A 16,675-nucleotide genomic window follows, 5' to 3' on the forward strand; every position below is an offset into this window, starting at 1 on the left:
GTTGTTACCAGGCAGATTTCCTCACCCGAGCTTCTCCTTCGCAGCCCGCGGGCCGTGGGAGGAGGGAATGCCGGTTTCCATAGCGATGCGCTTGGCTTTAATCAGGGCTCTTCCCTGGGAGAATTGATTACGGAAAGTGGCGCTAAATAAGTCAGTAAATTGGATTTCTTGTGTGTGTGTATATATATATATATTATATATTCATTTTTTCCCTCTCCTCTATCGGATTTTATTAACGGTGTCTTTGAGGCATCGGTTGAGATTTGAGGAAAAATACCTCTGGCTTCTCCCAGATGTCAGGATAAAGAACAGAACCGGGAGAATTAGCATGGAAATTGCCCGCGGCTTAATCCGTGGCCACCGCGGGCTGCTGGGGCATCTCCTCCGGCATCCATCCTGTCCCACCCTGCTGGGCTCTGGCAAATTCTTGGAGCAGATTGTCCCATTCCTTTGCTTTTCCCTGCCCGTTCCCCGCCCACGTCCAGCCCCAGCCTTTGTCTGTGTCTCATTCCCGGAATTTGTGATTTTGGGAGTCAGGCTCCCCACATCTCTCCTGGTTTCCCATCTTATTCACTCTGGCTGTGCAGTGCCCCAAAGTTAAACCCAGGGCTCCTAAATTTGACCCCAAGATCTCCCATATTTAAGCCCCAAATCTCCCAAATTTAACCACAAAATTCCCCAAAGTTAAACCCAGGGTTCCTTAATTTGACCCCAAGATCTCCCATATTTAAGCCCTAAATCTCCCAAATTTAACCACAAAATCCCCCAAAGTTAAACCCAGGGTTCCTAAATTTGACCCCAAGATCCCCCATATTTAAGCCCCAAATCCTCCAAATGTAAGCCCCAAATCACCCAAATATAAGGCCAAAATCTGCCGAAGTTAAACCCAAGAATCCCAAATTTAAGCCCAAGATCCCCAAAATTTAAGGACAAAATTCCCCGAATTTAAACCCAAGATCTCCCAAATTAAAGCAAAAAATCCCCCAAATCCACCAAATCTAAGACCAAGATCCCCAAACCCAAACCCTAAACCCAGATTAAAACACAGGCTGTCCTAAATCTTAGATCCCAAAATTAAGACCCAGCTCCTCCAGATCTCAGCCAATGATTCCCCAAATTTAAGCCCAAAACCTCCCAAATTTAAGCCCTAGTTTGCTGAGACCCAGGCCCAAGATCTGCCAGGTCTAAACCCACGTTCCCTACATTTCACCCCCGAACCCACAGATTAAAACCCAAGATCCCCCAGGTTTCAGCCCTGAGTTATTCCCCATTTGCTTCTTTTTTGGGATTTTTCCTCCATTTTAATTAACGCTCCACCTCTCAGTGGCTTCTGCCTGGAGTCTCCACGGGGATGCCTGATTGAGGTCCTGGATTAATCCAGATTTTCTTTATGGGGCTTGGGTTTGGGAGCTGATGTCCCTGGGGATAACAAATTCCTGCAAGGCTGAGCTGGGGTGGGACAGGGATTTATTTGGGATGGGATGGGATGGGATGGGATGGGATGGGATGGCTGAGAGGACAGCAGGCTCTCTGGCCACCCCCGAGGTCCCAGCCCTGCTCCCACGGGTTTGGAGCAGCTCCCAGCTTGGTGTTCCCAAGGCACGGCCTTTCTCCAGGGCTGGCACTTCCTTGCACTCTGCAGTGCCTCAGTTTCCCTGAGGACCTGCTCCGATGGAGCTGCTCCCCCCGGCCAGGAGAGTGGATGTTCCTGGTGTGGTGCTGAGCAGGAGTCAGGCCGTTTTCCAGGGAAACTGAGGCACAGCAGGGCAGGCTGACCACCAGTGACCTCAGCCTCACTGGAACGCTGGGTCCAGCTGTGGTCACAGCCCTGTGCCTCAGTTTCCCCTTAGGGCTGTTCCCACTGCATTCCCCTCTCTGGGGACACTCCTGGCACCCTGTCACCCCTCCCACAAGTGCCACCACCCCGTGTCCCCCCCCACCAGGGCACCCAAGGTCGCTGCAAGGTGACGCTGCGGGGGGGGGGGGGGGGATGCTGAGCACCAGCCCGGGATGAACGGGATCATCCCGGCTCCCTCCTGCGGGAGCAGCTGCAATTCCCGAGGGGATGGAGCAATTCCCCGCGGGAATATCCGGCCCGCTGCGCGGGAGGGCAGCGCTGTGATGGGCGGGCAGGAAATTGAGCCGCTTCGATCGCCTCGGCTTTCCCTCGGCGAGGAGAATTTCCTGGCTGGGAGGCAGGAGGGGAAAGGGATCTCAGGGCAGCGTTTGTGGGATGCTGCCAGCAGGAGCTGGGGCGTCCTGTCAAAGCTCGGTAAAATATAAATGCGATTTATATCAGATGTTTTATCTGAGATTTTTTATCAGAGGTAAATTGGTTAGACCAGCCTGCTCCTGGGGAAATCGGGAATTTGTGGTGTTTCCAGGGGAAAAAAAAAAAAAAAAAAGCCACAATCAAAATTCCCGGGGATATTGGAGCCAACCCCACAGATCGGGAGCTGACGGGGCTCAGGGCTTTGTTTTAGGGGTGGAAATGAGGAGGAGCTTCCTCCTGGGTGAGAATCATCGGGAGGTGGTCATGGAGCATCCCCTCTCCATGTGGGAGCACCGAATTCCCTGGATTTCAGCGTTCCCAGACTCTCAAGCACCGTGAAGGCTTTGGAGGGGGGCGGGGGATGTCTCTCTATGCCCTGCCTCAGTTTCCCTCCCCTGTGGTGGGGCCAGAACAGGATGGGCCGGGTTTGATCTGCTACATTTAGGGGAAATATAATAATAATATTAACAATAATAATATTATTAATAATAATAATAATAAATTTATGAGCGTTAACCAGCCCAAGGGTGCATTTCCCAACCCTCCCTGATGGAACCCTCAGGGATGGATGGAGCCAGGAGCACGGACGTGGGAGCAGAGCTTGGAGGGCACCCAAGGGGTGGCACCCCGGGCTCCCGGGGGGTCCCAGGGATGGGGACGCCCCCAGGGGTGCACCCCATGGGGCAGATTCCATCGGGATCCCGGGCTGCAGCGTCCAGACAGGCGCATCCAGCCGGGGCTGCGTTCCCATGGCAACGCCGCCGGATGCGGGGAAATTAAATAAATAACTGGGAAAGGGGAGGGGGGATCCAATGGGAGAGAGGAGGGGAAGCCGTGGGGTGGGGGGTGGGTGCTGGGGGGGCCCTGAGCACCCCAAGTGTCCCCAGTGCCACATCCCGGGCACCAGGGATGCTCCAGCCAGGCGTTGGGAGCTCCCATCTGGGAGGGGGGGTTCAAAGGGGCCCCAAAACCTGCGGCATCCACCAGGGATTGTCCCAGCTGGGGAAAAGCCCGATTTGTGCCTCTTTCACCCCAATTCCTGCTCCTGCCGTGGTTTTCTCCTGCATCGGGGCCTCTTTTCCAGTGGGGGCCGCATCCTGCGCACCCCCAGCCGGTGCTGGAGAGCGATCGGCGCCTTTCATTTCTCTCCGTCTGCGATTTTATGAAGGTTTTTGCAGATGGAAGTAGGTCAGGAACTTGTTTCCAAGTCATTAAATGAAGTCCCGGGGTTCACAGCGCTCTTTGCACCTCCCTAATAACCAGCCGTGCTCTGCTCTCATTTAAATCGCGGCTTTTCCCCTTCCTGGGGCCGGCGCTGCGGGGTGGAGCCGCTCGCCACGGCTCCCGGGGCTCCTCGTGGGCAAGGGAGGGCGTTGGCAGAGCCAAAATGCCTCAAAAAGAGGGGCTGGGGAAGGGGGTGAGCCTGCTAGGGGGTCGGGGTGGGGATGTGGGGTCCTGCAGCCCCTTTGGGGTGGGACCGGGGGCGGCTGGGGCCGGGCCGGAGCTCCAGGGATGCTCCATCAGCCCCGGGGCTGTGGAGAACATTCCCGATGGATCGGGCATCCTTCCTGCCGTCCCGCCAAACGCTGCTCCGGGGGGTTTCTCTCCAAACCCCGAGGGTTTTTTTGGGGGGCCAAAACTCCCAGAGGTGGCGGCGGCTCAGGGACGGGGCGAGCGAGGCTCTCGCTGCCCCTTCGGCCGCGGCACGCGAGGAATCAAAAACGGCCAAATCCCCTCAAAAGGCGGCGAAATGAAAAGTTAAATCCCTGGCGAGCCTCGGGCATATGGTGTGCGGCAGGAAATCGGCCGGCTGCAGGATAATGAGCCATCGGGGGGTCAGCAGCCCTGCCCGGAGGGGAGGGGGGCTCAGAGCTCAGCCCGAGCTGCAGATGCTGCTGGCGGCTGAAGAGCAGCGGGTAGCCAGGAGCAGCGTCCTGCCTGCTCCGGGATCCGGCCCGGCGCCAGCTCCAGGATCCAGGGAGAGAGAGAAGGCTCCAGGGAGAGCTCAGAGCCCCTGCAGGGCCTGAAGGGGCTCCAGGAGAGCTGCAGAGGGACTGGGGACAAGGCCTGCAGGGACAGGAGCCAGGGAATGGCTCCCAGTGCCAGAGGGCAGGGCTGGATGGGATCTTGGGAATTGGGAATTGTTCCCTGGCAGGGTGGGGAGGGGCTGGGCTGGAATTGCCAGAGCAGCTGGGGCTGCCCCTGGATCCCTGGCAGTGCCCAAGGCCAGGCTGGAGCACCTGGGACAGTGGGAGGTGTCCCTGGGGTGGAATGGGATGGATTTAAGGTCATTTAAGGTCCTTTCCAACGCAAACCATTCTGGGATTCTCTGGTTCCAGGAGGAGCCGCTGGGCAGGAAGGCTCCTGCTTTCCAAGGGTGCTGGGTCTGGGGTGTTCACCCAGCACTCCCCGCCTTGCAGTCGGATTCCAAGCTCGGATTCCAAGCTCGGTTTCTCAGCTGTGGTGGGGAAGGGGCTCTCTGGTGACCCTGCAATGCTCCCGGCACAGCCAGAGCAGGATCCAGGTTTCCCACGCTCCTCGTGGGGATTAAGGACTGGGAAAACTTGGAGTGATGGGATGGGTCTGAAAAAGGTGAGGGCGCCAAAACCGACGGCTGATTCAGGGAGAGAGGAACTCCTTCCCTCTTAAATTTGGTGCCAGCACGCTGGGAAAATCCCATTTCCCTCCAGCTCTGCCTCCCTGGTGCCATCTCCCTGAGCCGCGGCTGAGCTCGTGTCCCCACGGGTGTCCCCTCCCGGCAGTGCCCTCCCCACGGGTGTCCCCTCCCGGCAGTGCCCTCCCCACGGGTGTCCCCTCCCGGCAGTGCCCTCCCCACGGGTGTCCCCTCCCGGCAGTGCCCTCCCCTCACCCACTGGTGGAGTTTGGTCCTTCCCGCTGCAAACAAAGCCCTCGCAGGCTGGGATGAGCGGGACCCGGTGCCCGCCCCCAGCTAATTGCTGTGATTTGCTGCCGAGCGAAGTTTTGGGGCCGATCGATGAACTCGTGAGTGTTTAATTAAGAGGGAGCCCTAAAACTCGTTGCATCGATCAGCTGCAGGTTTATCTTAATTAGCAGTGTGATGGCGTTTGCATCCCGGCTCCGGAGAGGGGAGAGGCGTGTGAATGGGGCTGGGAGCAGCGGGAATTCCCATTCCAGGGGCAGGGAGGGTGCTCTGAGCCCCACGGAACAATTTTGGCAGTGTTGCATGCTGCTGGGAAGTTCCTTGGGGTGATGCTGAGCCCCGGGGCCAGGGCTGCTGTCAGCGCAGGGCTGGGGGTCCTGCAGGTCCCTCCCAGGGGCATTTTACCCCCTCAGGATCGGGGACGATGCTCCGGGGGCTGGAGCAGCCTGAGCAGCAGCTCTGAGCTGGGGCTGCTCGCTCAGCCCCGCAATTCCCCGGGCAGCGGCACCAAACCTGGACTCTCCCGCTGGAGGTTGTGCCTCAGTTTCCCCACTCATGAAACACGTGGGGCTGGCCTTGGGATGTCCTTGGGATGTCCTTGGGATGCCCCCGGCGGGCGGTGAGAGCGGGGGAGCTGCAGCCACGCTGCCTTTGTGAGTCTCTGCCTCTTAACCTGAAGCTGCATCCCATGGAAAAACCGAGATCTGCTCTTCCCACGGAGGGAAAAACCTGGAATAGCACACCCAGGGAGCAGCGCTGGAGGCTCCAGCAGAGCTTTGTGGTGCAATTAGCAGCCCCTAATTAGCTCATCCATGGGGAAACTGGGGTGTTTATCCCGAATTCTGCCTCTTTGGCGTGGAGAAGGGTTTGCTTCAAGCAGGGTCTTCCCAGCTCCTCCTCTCCCAGGCCATCCCGGCTGGAATGAAGGAGCCACACGGGGGTGATCCCTTCACTCCAGCTCCATGGGATGCCCTCAGAGGCTCTTCCCAGCCCCATCCCTCAGCCTGGAGCATCCAAAGCTCCCATCCAGCTCCCGCTAAGCAGCGCTGCCGACAGCCCCCAGACGGATGGGTGGCCATAAAACCCCGAGCACTGCGCTCCCTGCATCATTCATTATTTACATTCCTCAATTTAGGAGATTTACAGCCCGGCTGCGAGTATTTCCAGAGGCTGTTTCCTCGGAGAGTTGAACAAGCAGGGAAGTGAATTCAGTTTCAGCGCAAACAGCTTTGTCCCGGCCCCAGAGATCCCGGGGCTGCTGCTCCGCGGGTTTGCACCGCCTTTAATTAAAATCAGGGCCCTGCTGGCGCTGATCCGGCAGATCCTATCCCAGGGGTAGGGTAGGGGACGGGATATCACAGCCCTAGGGTGGAGCTGGGCTGAAATCGGTGGGAGTTAGAGCCCTCACAAAGGGAATTTGGAGTTTTATGGATGGGGAAACTGAGGCACGGCTGGTGTGTGCACATCCTCGGGAAAAAACTCAGGCAAGGACTTTCCCCACCTCATTAATTCTCCCCTGTAATTAGTACTCGCTAAGTCAGGCTGGGATGATGCCTGGGACCCCCATGGGTTCTCCCCTAATTCCAGATCCCTTTGGGAGCTGCTGGGGGATGGAGGGGGGATGCAAACCCCTGTTTTCCCTGTGATTTTCAGGATAAACTGCCCCTTTTTCAGGCAGAAAACTGGGCAATGGTGCTGTGGGGTGGATGGAGGGCCCTGAAGCTCTCAGGGAGAATCTGGGCCACCTCAAAGAGTGACAGGACAGGGCTGAGTAAGACAAATGGAAAAAAATTTGGGTTTTCCAGGCTGCTGCCGACCTGTCCCTGCACCTTGTGGTGTGCCAGCACCCTCAAGCTCCCTAAAACTTCCTCCAAAGTTCTCTAAAAAACCATGGCCTCATCCAAAATCCCCATTTTCTGAGTTAAACCCATCGCTGAACGTTCCAGAGCTCCCACCTCGCCTTTGCTCAGCCCTTCCTTGGAGCTAATCCTGTGATTAGGAGCAGTGGAGCCACAAATAAGTGCTGGGGTCAGGGATGGATCCCCTCGGCTGCCGGGGGGATTTACCTGCCCGCAGCACGGCCCCGTTTGTGGATTACAGATGGAAACGGCCATCAGAGCCCGGCGGAGCCACGGAGGATGGGCTGGGAAACGAAATACGGCACCCGGAGGCTTTTCCCATCACAAACCATCCTCCAGGATGGGTTTTCAGCAGTGCCCAAGCTCTGAGTGATGGGAAAGTGAGGCACAGAGGGGGCTGTGGGGTTGCATCTCCCTGGGTTCCCCTTTTTTAGGCTCCAAATACCCTCAGTAAACCACGGTTACTGGCCAGTGCCCCCACACGGACATTCCAGCCCACCCCAACCCGTTATCCAGGGAATTCCCAGCCGTTCCCAGCCGCTCCTTGCCTCCAGCCCCCCGGGGGTGCCCGGCCCTGACCCCTGCCCCCTCCCCTGCTCTGTTGCAGGTCGCGGCGCTGGAGCGGCAGATCTTTGATTTCCTGGGATACCAGTGGGCCCCCATCCTGGCGAACTTCTTACACATCATGGCCGTGATTTTGGGTATTTTTGGGACCATCCAGTACAGATCCAGATACCTCATGATGGTAGGTACCACCCTGGGGGTGCAGCAGCGTCAGCGCCGGGGGGGCTCGGCCCCAGCTCCCTCCTGTACCCCCGGGAACAGCAGCTGCGGCTGCTCCGTCCCTGCAAGTGTCCAAGGCCAGGCTGGACAGGGCTTGGAGGGGCACAGTGGGATTTGGGAGGCGTCCCTGCCGTGGCAGGGGTGGGAACTGGAGCCCTCACAAAGGAAATTCAACGAGAATTTGGAGTTTTATGGATGGGGAAACTGAGGCGCAACTGGCGGATGCACATCCTCGGGGAAAAAACACTCTCCCCACTTTCCCCACCTCATTAATTCTCCCCTGTAATTAGGACTCACTAAGTCAGCCTGGGATGATGCCTGGCGCCCCCATGGCTTCTCCCCTAACTGATGAACTTTAAGGTCCCTTCCACCCCAAACCGTGCTGTGATTTTGTGATTCCATGATCCAAACCCGCACCCCCGTGGATGCAGCGGGTGGGGCGGGGCTGGAGGGGGTGCAGAGAGGCTGGAGGGGGTGCAGCGGGTCCGGAGGGGGTGCAGCGGGTCCGGAGGGGGTGCAGCGGGTCCGGAGGGGGTACAGCGGGGTTGGAGGGGGGTACAGCGGGTCCGGATGGGGGGTACAGCGGGGTTGGAGGGGGTACAGCGGGATTGGAGGGGGTACAGCGGGTCCGGAGGGGGTGCAGAGAGGCTGGAGGGGGTGCAGCAGGGCTGGAGGGGGTACAGCGGGTCCGGAGGGGGTACAGCGGGATTGGAGGGGGTACAGCGGGATTGGAGGGGGTACAGCGGGTCCGGAGGGGGTGCAGCGGGATTGGAGGGGGTACAGCGGGATTGGAGGGGGTACAGCGGGGTTGGAGGGGGTGCAGCGGGTCCGGAGGGGGTACAGCGGGTCCGGAGGGGTGCCCGTGCCCTGACCCGTCTCCTCCCGCAGTACGCCGTGTGGTTGGTGCTGTGGGTCGGCTGGAACGCCTTCATCATCTGCTTCTACCTGGAGGTCGGGCGCTTGTCACAGGTAACGCCCGCACCTTCCTCCTCTTCCTCCCTGCATCCTCCTTCCCCCCGTCCTTCCGTCCTTCCTGCTGGCCCGCCCTTGCGCTCCTCCTCCTCCTCCTCCTCGCCTTCCTGCTCCCCCAAAAGTGCCCCCCCAGAGCCGGGGGTGCCCCCAGCCCCGCAGCACAGCGGATGCCGGGGGCGCCTCCCCGGAGCACGGAATTCCCACGGGATGGGATGGACAAGTGGACAGTTCAGAGAGGCAGAGCGGCCGTTCCCGAACCCAAACTGAATTTCCTTTATCTCCGCTGAGGGGATCAAGGAGAGGCGGAACACCAGGAACGGGATGAGCAGCGGCAGAAAAGTTCGGGGCAGAGTCTCTGGCAGTGATGGGGAGGGCAGTGGGTGGGAGGAGGACACCCCCCTGCTGTATAATCCCAATTTTCCCCGGATTTCTGGGGCTCCCAGCCATGGCTGGACGGCATTCCCGGCTTTGGGACGTCACCCTTCGGCCACGGGGTGAGGATGTGAGCGGGGCTGTGCCTTCACCACACCCTGCGCTGTTAAATTTCGCTTTTACACGAAAAAAAAAAGCAAAACTTCCCGCGGGGATGGGGCAGCACCGGCTGCTCTGAGGGAACCTTTGGCCCCAGGGCGGGGGTCCCTGTGCGTCCCTCCCCGGCTCTGGGGCTGCGGGGACATCGCGGAGGGCTGGGGACAGCCAGCTCCGCTCTCTCCGTGCTGCCCCAAGCAGGGCGAAGCCTCCTGGGGGTGTTCCACGGCTGGGAACATCTCCCCGAGCAGCTCCAGGGCATTTGAGGCTGTCCCGGAGCGCTGGGTGCGCAGCAGGATGGGGAGAGCGGGAGCATTCCCTCCCACCGCGGGTTTTTGTGGAAATCCCCGGTGCCCGTCCCAGCTCCCCCTCGCCCGCTTCCCTGCGCCTCAGCCACATCCTCCAGCTCCGCAAACCCAAACCCACGCGCTCCCTTTCGGGGTTTTTTGCCGCCCCCAGCAGCGAAAACCTTTTAATCCCAGATCGGTGATTTCCTGCGGGGGATGCTCAGCCCCAGCACAGCCGAGAGCTGGGGGGGGGGGGCAGAGAGGGGCTGGGGCGGCTCTCTGTGGGATGGGAGCTCCCCAGGGGTACCAGGGGTCTCTCATGGGGTGGAAAGGGGCAGCCAGGGGCTGAGGATTCTCCCCCTTGCAGGGGGCTGCTGCCCGCCCAAGGCCACCCCACAGCTGCTGGAGAGGACCCAGGCAGAGCCCCAAAGCTTGTGAGGGGCTGACGAGGAGGGGACATGCTCCAGGGGGACCCTGCAAGGCTCCCTGGGAGTGGGATGAGTTCGTGGCACCCCAAAAGCCCGGGGGAAGCAGCAGTGCCTGGACACGCTGATGGGGCGCTGCCATGCTCCCATCCCTGCGGTGGCAGGAGGCAGCATCACAAACACCTTCCCTGCCGCTCTGGTGCCCGCCCTGTGACACCCATCCTGTCACCTGGGCGTCACCCGGGTGCTGCCTGGGCAGATGTCCACGGTGCCAGCACCGGAGGAAGCCCCGAGCCCCGGAGCCGGGCGTCAGGGAGATGCCCTGCTCTGATCTCAGGGAGCATCCCTGCCTTGGGAAAACCCATTTCCCGTGCAACCCTCCCGCAAAGAGCCTCGGATCCGCCATTCCCCTCCTCCTCCTGCCCCTCCTCCTCCTCCCGCAGGACCGAGACTTCATCATGACCTTCAACACCTCGCTGCACCGCTCGTGGTGGATGGAGAACGGCCCGGGCTGCCTGGTGACGCCGGTGCTGAACTCCAACCTGGCGCCCGAGGACCACCACGTCATCACCGTCAGCGGCTGCCTGCTCGACTACCAGTACATCGAGGTGGTGAGCAGCGCCACGCAGATCTTCCTGGCGGTAAGCGCGCCCCTCCTCACCCTCCGTGCCCAGCCGGGAATGGGGCAGGCGGGAGGATGGCACTGGGCTGAGCAGAGGCGCCCTGGCGCCCCCATCACGCATTTCTGTCACCCGGAGAGGAGCACACAGAGCCCTGCCAGCACCCCGGGGGTGCGAACCAGCCCAGAACTTGTCAGCTTGAGGGCTGGATGCTGCAGGGATGGAGGAATCACTCCCTGGGAACGAGCTGCTGGAATGTGCTGCCTGCTGGGAGGGAGGGTCCCCCCTCCCGGTGACTGTCACCCCCTGTGGGGAGGTGGCAGTGGGTCGCACCTGGAGGCAGAGCTCCCTGAAATAGAGCTTGAAGGGGAAGCAGAGTCCCCAAAGGGGCTCCCAGCACTGTGGGGGGCTCAGCACCCTCTGTGGGGTGCCAGCTCCAGCCCCTTCAGGGGCCCCCTCCTTGTGCAGCTGAATCCATCCAACCCTGCTGCACCCCAAACGGCACCGGGATGGGCTCTGGATGGTCCCAGTGCCCCCCAGGTCACCCCCAGTGCCCCCAGGTCACTGCCAGCTGTGCCCCCACTGGCACCGTGCCCGCTGTGCTGCCCATGACCCCATAACCAGCCTCTCCCTGCCCCCTGTTTTTCCGCAGCTCTTCGGCTTCGTCTACGCCTGCTACGTCAGCAAAGTGTTCCTGGAGGAGGAGGACAGCTGTAAGTGCCTTGGCTGGGGGGGACAGGGGCACAGTGTCCTTGGCTGGTGCCACCCTGAGCAGGATGGCAGCTCCCAGCGGGGTCTGGGGAAGCAGTGCCCGGGTCCCAGGCAGCTGAGGAATTCCCTTTAGTTGTGTTTTTGCCCCATTTTCCCATCCCTGGTGAGGCAGAGCTGCTGGGGTGTGACAGGGCAGCTGTCACCCCCCTTGACAGCCACAGCAACCTGGGGACACTGTGTCCCTGGGCTGTGTCCCCACTGCCAGGCTTTCACCCCAAAACAGGGGCAAAACAGCACTTTGGGCAAAGGGAAGGCTAACTTCTATCCAGTCTGTTCTGCTCTTCTGCTCCCACCCCGGCCCCGGTGAGCCAGGTGCTCGGGGCTGTGGCTGTCCCAGTGCATTGAAAGCTCATCTGCCCTTAATTAATTCCCACCAGCTGGGCTGGGCCACAACCACCCGGATTCGCTCCTTCCCGGGATCAGCACCGGGATCAGCACCGGGATCAGCACCGGGATCAGCACCCCACCCATGCCACGGACCCACAGGTGGTCCCAGCCCAGCCCCCGTGTTTTCCCTCCTTTCCCATGGAAATAAAACATCTCCGTGGGGAATTGGCCTCTGCCTGCGGGAACAACTCCTTTCCAAAAGGATTTATCCGGCGCTGGCGGCTCTGGAGCGCATTTGCTCTCCCACAAACTCCCGCATCCAACACAATTTTAATATTAATGCTGCCTCAGCCCGGGATGCAAATGCATCTTTTTAATGGAATATCTTATTAGATTTGGAAATGGATGGATGGCGTCAAAATCGAGAGCTGGCGGAATATTGAGTCAGGAAGGGAAATATTCCGGGAGAGGGGGGGATCTCCCCTGGAGCTCTCAGCTCTTGGACAGCCATGGATAACCCACCCCAATGTGGGATTTGGGGCGCTGGGGATCCTGCAAAGGTTGGATTTCCCAGCCTGGCTGCACCCGGAGTCCATCCCTGTGCTGGCTGTGCCGGGGAGAGGGGTCAGGTCTGGGGAAACACGGGGTGATCTGGGAGAAGCTGGGTACCCGCAGCCACCCAGGGCATGGCCACCCGCCCAGGGCTGGGTGACCAGCAGCGGTCCCTTCTGCTCTGATCCAGTTTGTGGTTCTGATTTATTCCCCTGGGGACGCAGCACCGGGATTCCCTGGGATGCTGTGGTGGATCAGGATCACCGAATCACGGGATGGTTTGGGTGGGAAAGGACCTGAAATTCCATCCCATCCCACCCTTGCCATGGCAGGGACACCTCCCACTGTCCCAGGTGCTCCAACCTGGCCTTGGGCACTGCCAGGGATCCAGGGGCAGCCCCAGCTGCTCGGGCAATTCCAGCCCAGCCCCTCCCCACCCTGCCAGGGAACAATTCCCAATTCCCAAGATCCCATCCAGCCCTGCCCTCTGGCAGTGGGAGCCATTCCCTGGCTCCTGTCCCTGCAGGCCTTGTCCCCAGTCCCTCTGCAGCTCTCCTGGAGCCCCTTCAGGCCCTGCAGGGGCTCTGAGGACCTCCCGATTGCCCACTGAGAAGTCGCATTTCCCTGGGGTGTCGCATTTTGCTGGGATGCAGCTGCAGCTCGGGCTGTTCCCCATCCCACGCGATGCCGGGAATCTCCCTGCTGCCCCTCCCGGCTCACCCCGCTGCTCTCCCGCTTCTCCCCAGTTGATTTCATCGGCGGCTTTGACTCCTACGGCTACCAGGCGCCCCAGAAGACGTCGCACCTGCAGCTACAGCCGCTCTACACGTGAGTCCCGGGGTGCTCAGGGCTGCAGGACCCCTCGGGGAGCCCAGGCGCTGTCCCAGCTCACTTTTGGGGCTGTGCATCCCCATCCCCATCCTCTGCGGAGGATCCCGGCCGCGGGTTGTGCTCGCCGGGTTGTGCTCGCCGAGCCCCCCTCGCCGTGCCCGCGGGAGCAGCGGCTCTCCAGATAAGCGCGGCCGCCTCCTCCTCCTCCTCCTCCTCGCCCTCCCTTCCCCATTAAGCCGAGCTCGATAAACACTCCAGCGAGATAAGGCTCGCAAATCTAAAGGGATTAACCTCGAGCAGGCTCTGCCCGCTGCCAAAAATTAATTATATTTTAAGCCTTGTATGCAAATTCAAGGGTAGGCGATGCCATTAGGGAGGGAAAGAGGGGCTGGGAGGGGACAAATCCATCTGTGGCACTGCCGGGCCCTCCCTGGGGACACTGATGGGGTGGAGGGGAGCACCCATGGGTGCTGTGCCCCCCCCCCCCGCACGGGGCTGGTCCTTCCCTGAGAGCCGCCAGCCCCTGGGCGTGGGTGGGACACAGCTGGGGACACGGCTGGTGGCATTGGCACCCCCCGGTGCCAGCAGCCACATCCTGGGGGTTACTGGGGTGTCCTCCTGCCTGTTGGGGGGACCCAGGAGTGCTGTCCCATGGATGGGACACGTCCCCTGTGTCCCTTCAGCCCTGCCTGGGTGGCACTGGGCAAAGCCACCACGGGCAGAGGGACAGGGGAGCCCGCCCTGCCCCCCGTGTCACCCCCCAGGGGCACAGGGGGTGCCAGGGGGTGCTGCAGGCCCAGCACGCCCCGGCGGCTGCGGGGTCAGTGCTGAAAGCTGCAGGATTTGGGGAAATCAGCTGAAAAATCCATTTGAAGTGCTGGGAACAGCAGTTTTGGGGACACAGGGGACACAAAGGCTGCCGGCAGAGGAGGCTGGGGCTGTCCCCAGGTGGGGACACCTCGGGTCCCGGGCGGGTCCCTGTCCCCAATCCCGGGAGATCGTACCCTCCCTGTGCCCTCTGCCAATCCAGCGTCCCCCTGGCACTGCCCCACTGCCGGGGACCCAGCTTGGGCTGTGGGGTGACACCAGGACACTGCCACCGCCCTGCCAGCTCGCCCCTGTCCCCAGCAGCTCATTAACGACCCACTGATTCATTAATGCAGCTGTCATTTCCATGTCCCCTCCATCCCCCTCTGCTCCGGGACGCGGGGGCGCCCCTGTCCCCAAAGTGGGGGACACGGGGTGGCTCATGGAGGGGACAGGGACAGGGAGGGGACACCGGGGTCCCGCTGCTCCTCTCAGCAGCGAGGGGACAAACAAGGGCTGGCCTGGCTCTGGGGGGGGGTCACTCGTGTCCCCAGTGTCACTCGTGTCCCCAGTGTCACTCGTGTCCCCAGTGTCACTCGTGTCCCCAGGATCACTCTTGTCCCCAGTGTCACTCGTGTCCCCAGGGCCAGCTGTGTCCCCAGCGTCACTCGTGTCCCCAGTGTCACTCGTGTCCCCAGTGTCACTCGTGTCCCCGGGGCCAGCTGTGTCCCCAGTGTCACTCGTGTCCCCAGTGTCACTCGTGTCCCCAGTGTCACTCGTGTCCCCAGGATCACTCTTGTCCCCAGGGTCACTCGTGTCCCCAGTGTCACTCGTGTCCCCAGGGCCAGCTGTGTCCCCAATGTCACTCGTGTCCCCAGGATCACTCTTGTCCCCAGTGTCACTCGTGTCCCCAGGGTCACTCGTGTCCCCAGTGTCACTCGTGTCCCCAGGATCACTCTTGTCCCCAGTGTCACTCGTGTCCCCAGGGCCACTCGTGTCCCCAGTGTCACTCGTGTCCCCAGGGCCAGCTGTGTCCCCAATGTCACTCGTGTCCCCAGTGTCACTCGTGTTCCCAGGATCACTCATGTCCCCAAGATCACTCGTGTCCCCAGTGTCACTCGTGTCCCCAGTGTCACTCATGTCCCCAGTGTCACTCGTGTCCCCAGGGCCACTCGTGTCCCCAGTGTCACTCGTGTCCCCAGGGCCACTCGTGTCCCCAGTGTCACTCGTGTCCCCAGGGCCAGCTGTGTCCCCAATGTCACTCGTGTCCCCAGTGTCACTCGTGTTCCCAGGATCACTCATGTCCCCAAGATCACTCGTGTCCCCAGTGTCACTCGTGTCCCCAGTGTCACTCATGTCCCCAGTGTCACTCATGTCCCCAGTGTCACTCGTGTCCCCAGGGCCACTCGTGTCCCCAGGGCCACTCGTGTCCCCAGTGTCACTCGTGTCCCCAGTGTCACTCATGTCCCCAGCATCACTCGTGTCCCCAGTGTCACTCGTGTCCCCAGTGTCACTCGTGTCCCCAGGGCCAGCCAGGCTGCAGCCACAGCAATTACAGCTCATTTTGCAGTTTCTAATTAGCTGTGATTGAATTAACGGCGACACGGGGAGGTCTGGGAATAATTACAAGAATAATAGAAATAGCATTATTATTATTATTATTATTATTATTATTATTATTATTATTATTATTATTATTATCATTGTGGTGATAACAAAAGCAACAACAATAATAAGGAAAACCTGTGATATAACAACGGCTTAATAATGGAAATGAAGTAAAATATAATAACAAGAATAATAGTAGTAGTAATAGTGGTAATAGTTGTAGTAGCAAGTGTATTATTGTTATTAATAAAAATAAAAACGACAGTAATGGGGAGGACTTGTGGGGTAGCAACTGTTTAATAATTGAAATGAAGAAAAATATTATAATAATAATAATAATAATAATAATAATAATAGGAGGATGAGGAGCTGCATTATTATTATTACTAATAAAAAAATAACAATAATAGGGAAAATCTGTGGGGTAACAACAGTTTAATAACTGAAATTAAGCAAAAGATAACAAGAAGAATAATAGCTGGCAATAGTAGCAGTAGCAACTGTATTGTCATTATTATTGATAATAAAAACAACAAAATTATTAATAATAACAACGACAACAATGCTGATTATGATAACAACAATAATAAAAATAAAAATAAGAACCAAAAATAACAATAAAATTATAACAGGCACAAGAAGAAGAAGAGGAATGAACCCCAAAAAACCGTGTCCCCACGGGAGGGGACACCAGCCCCGCTCCCCAGCCGCCCTCTGACAGTTCTGGGGCTGGAAGGAGAGCAGTGACCCCATGAGAGGTCCCTGCCCCGCTCTGGCCACGGCTCTTTGTGCCCACGTGGGGACACAGGATCTCTCCCAACTGTCCCCTTTTTGTCCCTTTGTGCCTTTGTGCCCACGTGGGGACACAGGATCTCTCCCAACTGTCCCCTTTTTGTCACTTTGTGCCTTTGTGCCCACGTGGGGACACAGGATCTCTCCCAACTGTCCCCTTTTTGTCCCTTTGTGCCTTTGTGCCCACGTGGGGACACAGGATCTCTCCCATCCCCTCCTGTCCCCTTTTTGTCCCTTTGTGTGCCTCTATGTCCCCACGTGGGGACTCAGGATCTCTCCCAACTGTCCCCTCTTTGTCACTTTGTGTGCCTCTATGTCGCCACGTGGGGACACAGGATC

At 59.4% G+C, this 16,675-nt stretch overlaps 1 protein-coding gene across 1 annotated transcript in view; it reads left to right on the plus strand.

Moving 5' to 3' along the window:
* NKAIN1 (sodium/potassium transporting ATPase interacting 1) overlaps nucleotides 1-16,675 on the plus strand; it is a 34,141-nt gene that overhangs the window by 14,928 nt on the left and 2,538 nt on the right. Inside the window, exons 2-6 of the mRNA XM_053964824.1 lie at nucleotides 7,641-7,778; nucleotides 8,705-8,785; nucleotides 10,472-10,669; nucleotides 11,301-11,361; nucleotides 13,045-13,126. Of these exons, the coding sequence (XP_053820799.1) occupies nucleotides 7,641-7,778; nucleotides 8,705-8,785; nucleotides 10,472-10,669; nucleotides 11,301-11,361; nucleotides 13,045-13,126 (560 nt within the window). The remainder of the gene's footprint in view (nucleotides 1-7,640; nucleotides 7,779-8,704; nucleotides 8,786-10,471; nucleotides 10,670-11,300; nucleotides 11,362-13,044; nucleotides 13,127-16,675) is intronic.

The sequence above is a fragment of the Vidua chalybeata genome, chromosome 25 (genome assembly GCF_026979565.1).
Source record: "Vidua chalybeata isolate OUT-0048 chromosome 25, bVidCha1 merged haplotype, whole genome shotgun sequence".
In the NCBI taxonomy this organism is placed as follows: Eukaryota; Metazoa; Chordata; class Aves; order Passeriformes; family Viduidae; genus Vidua; species Vidua chalybeata.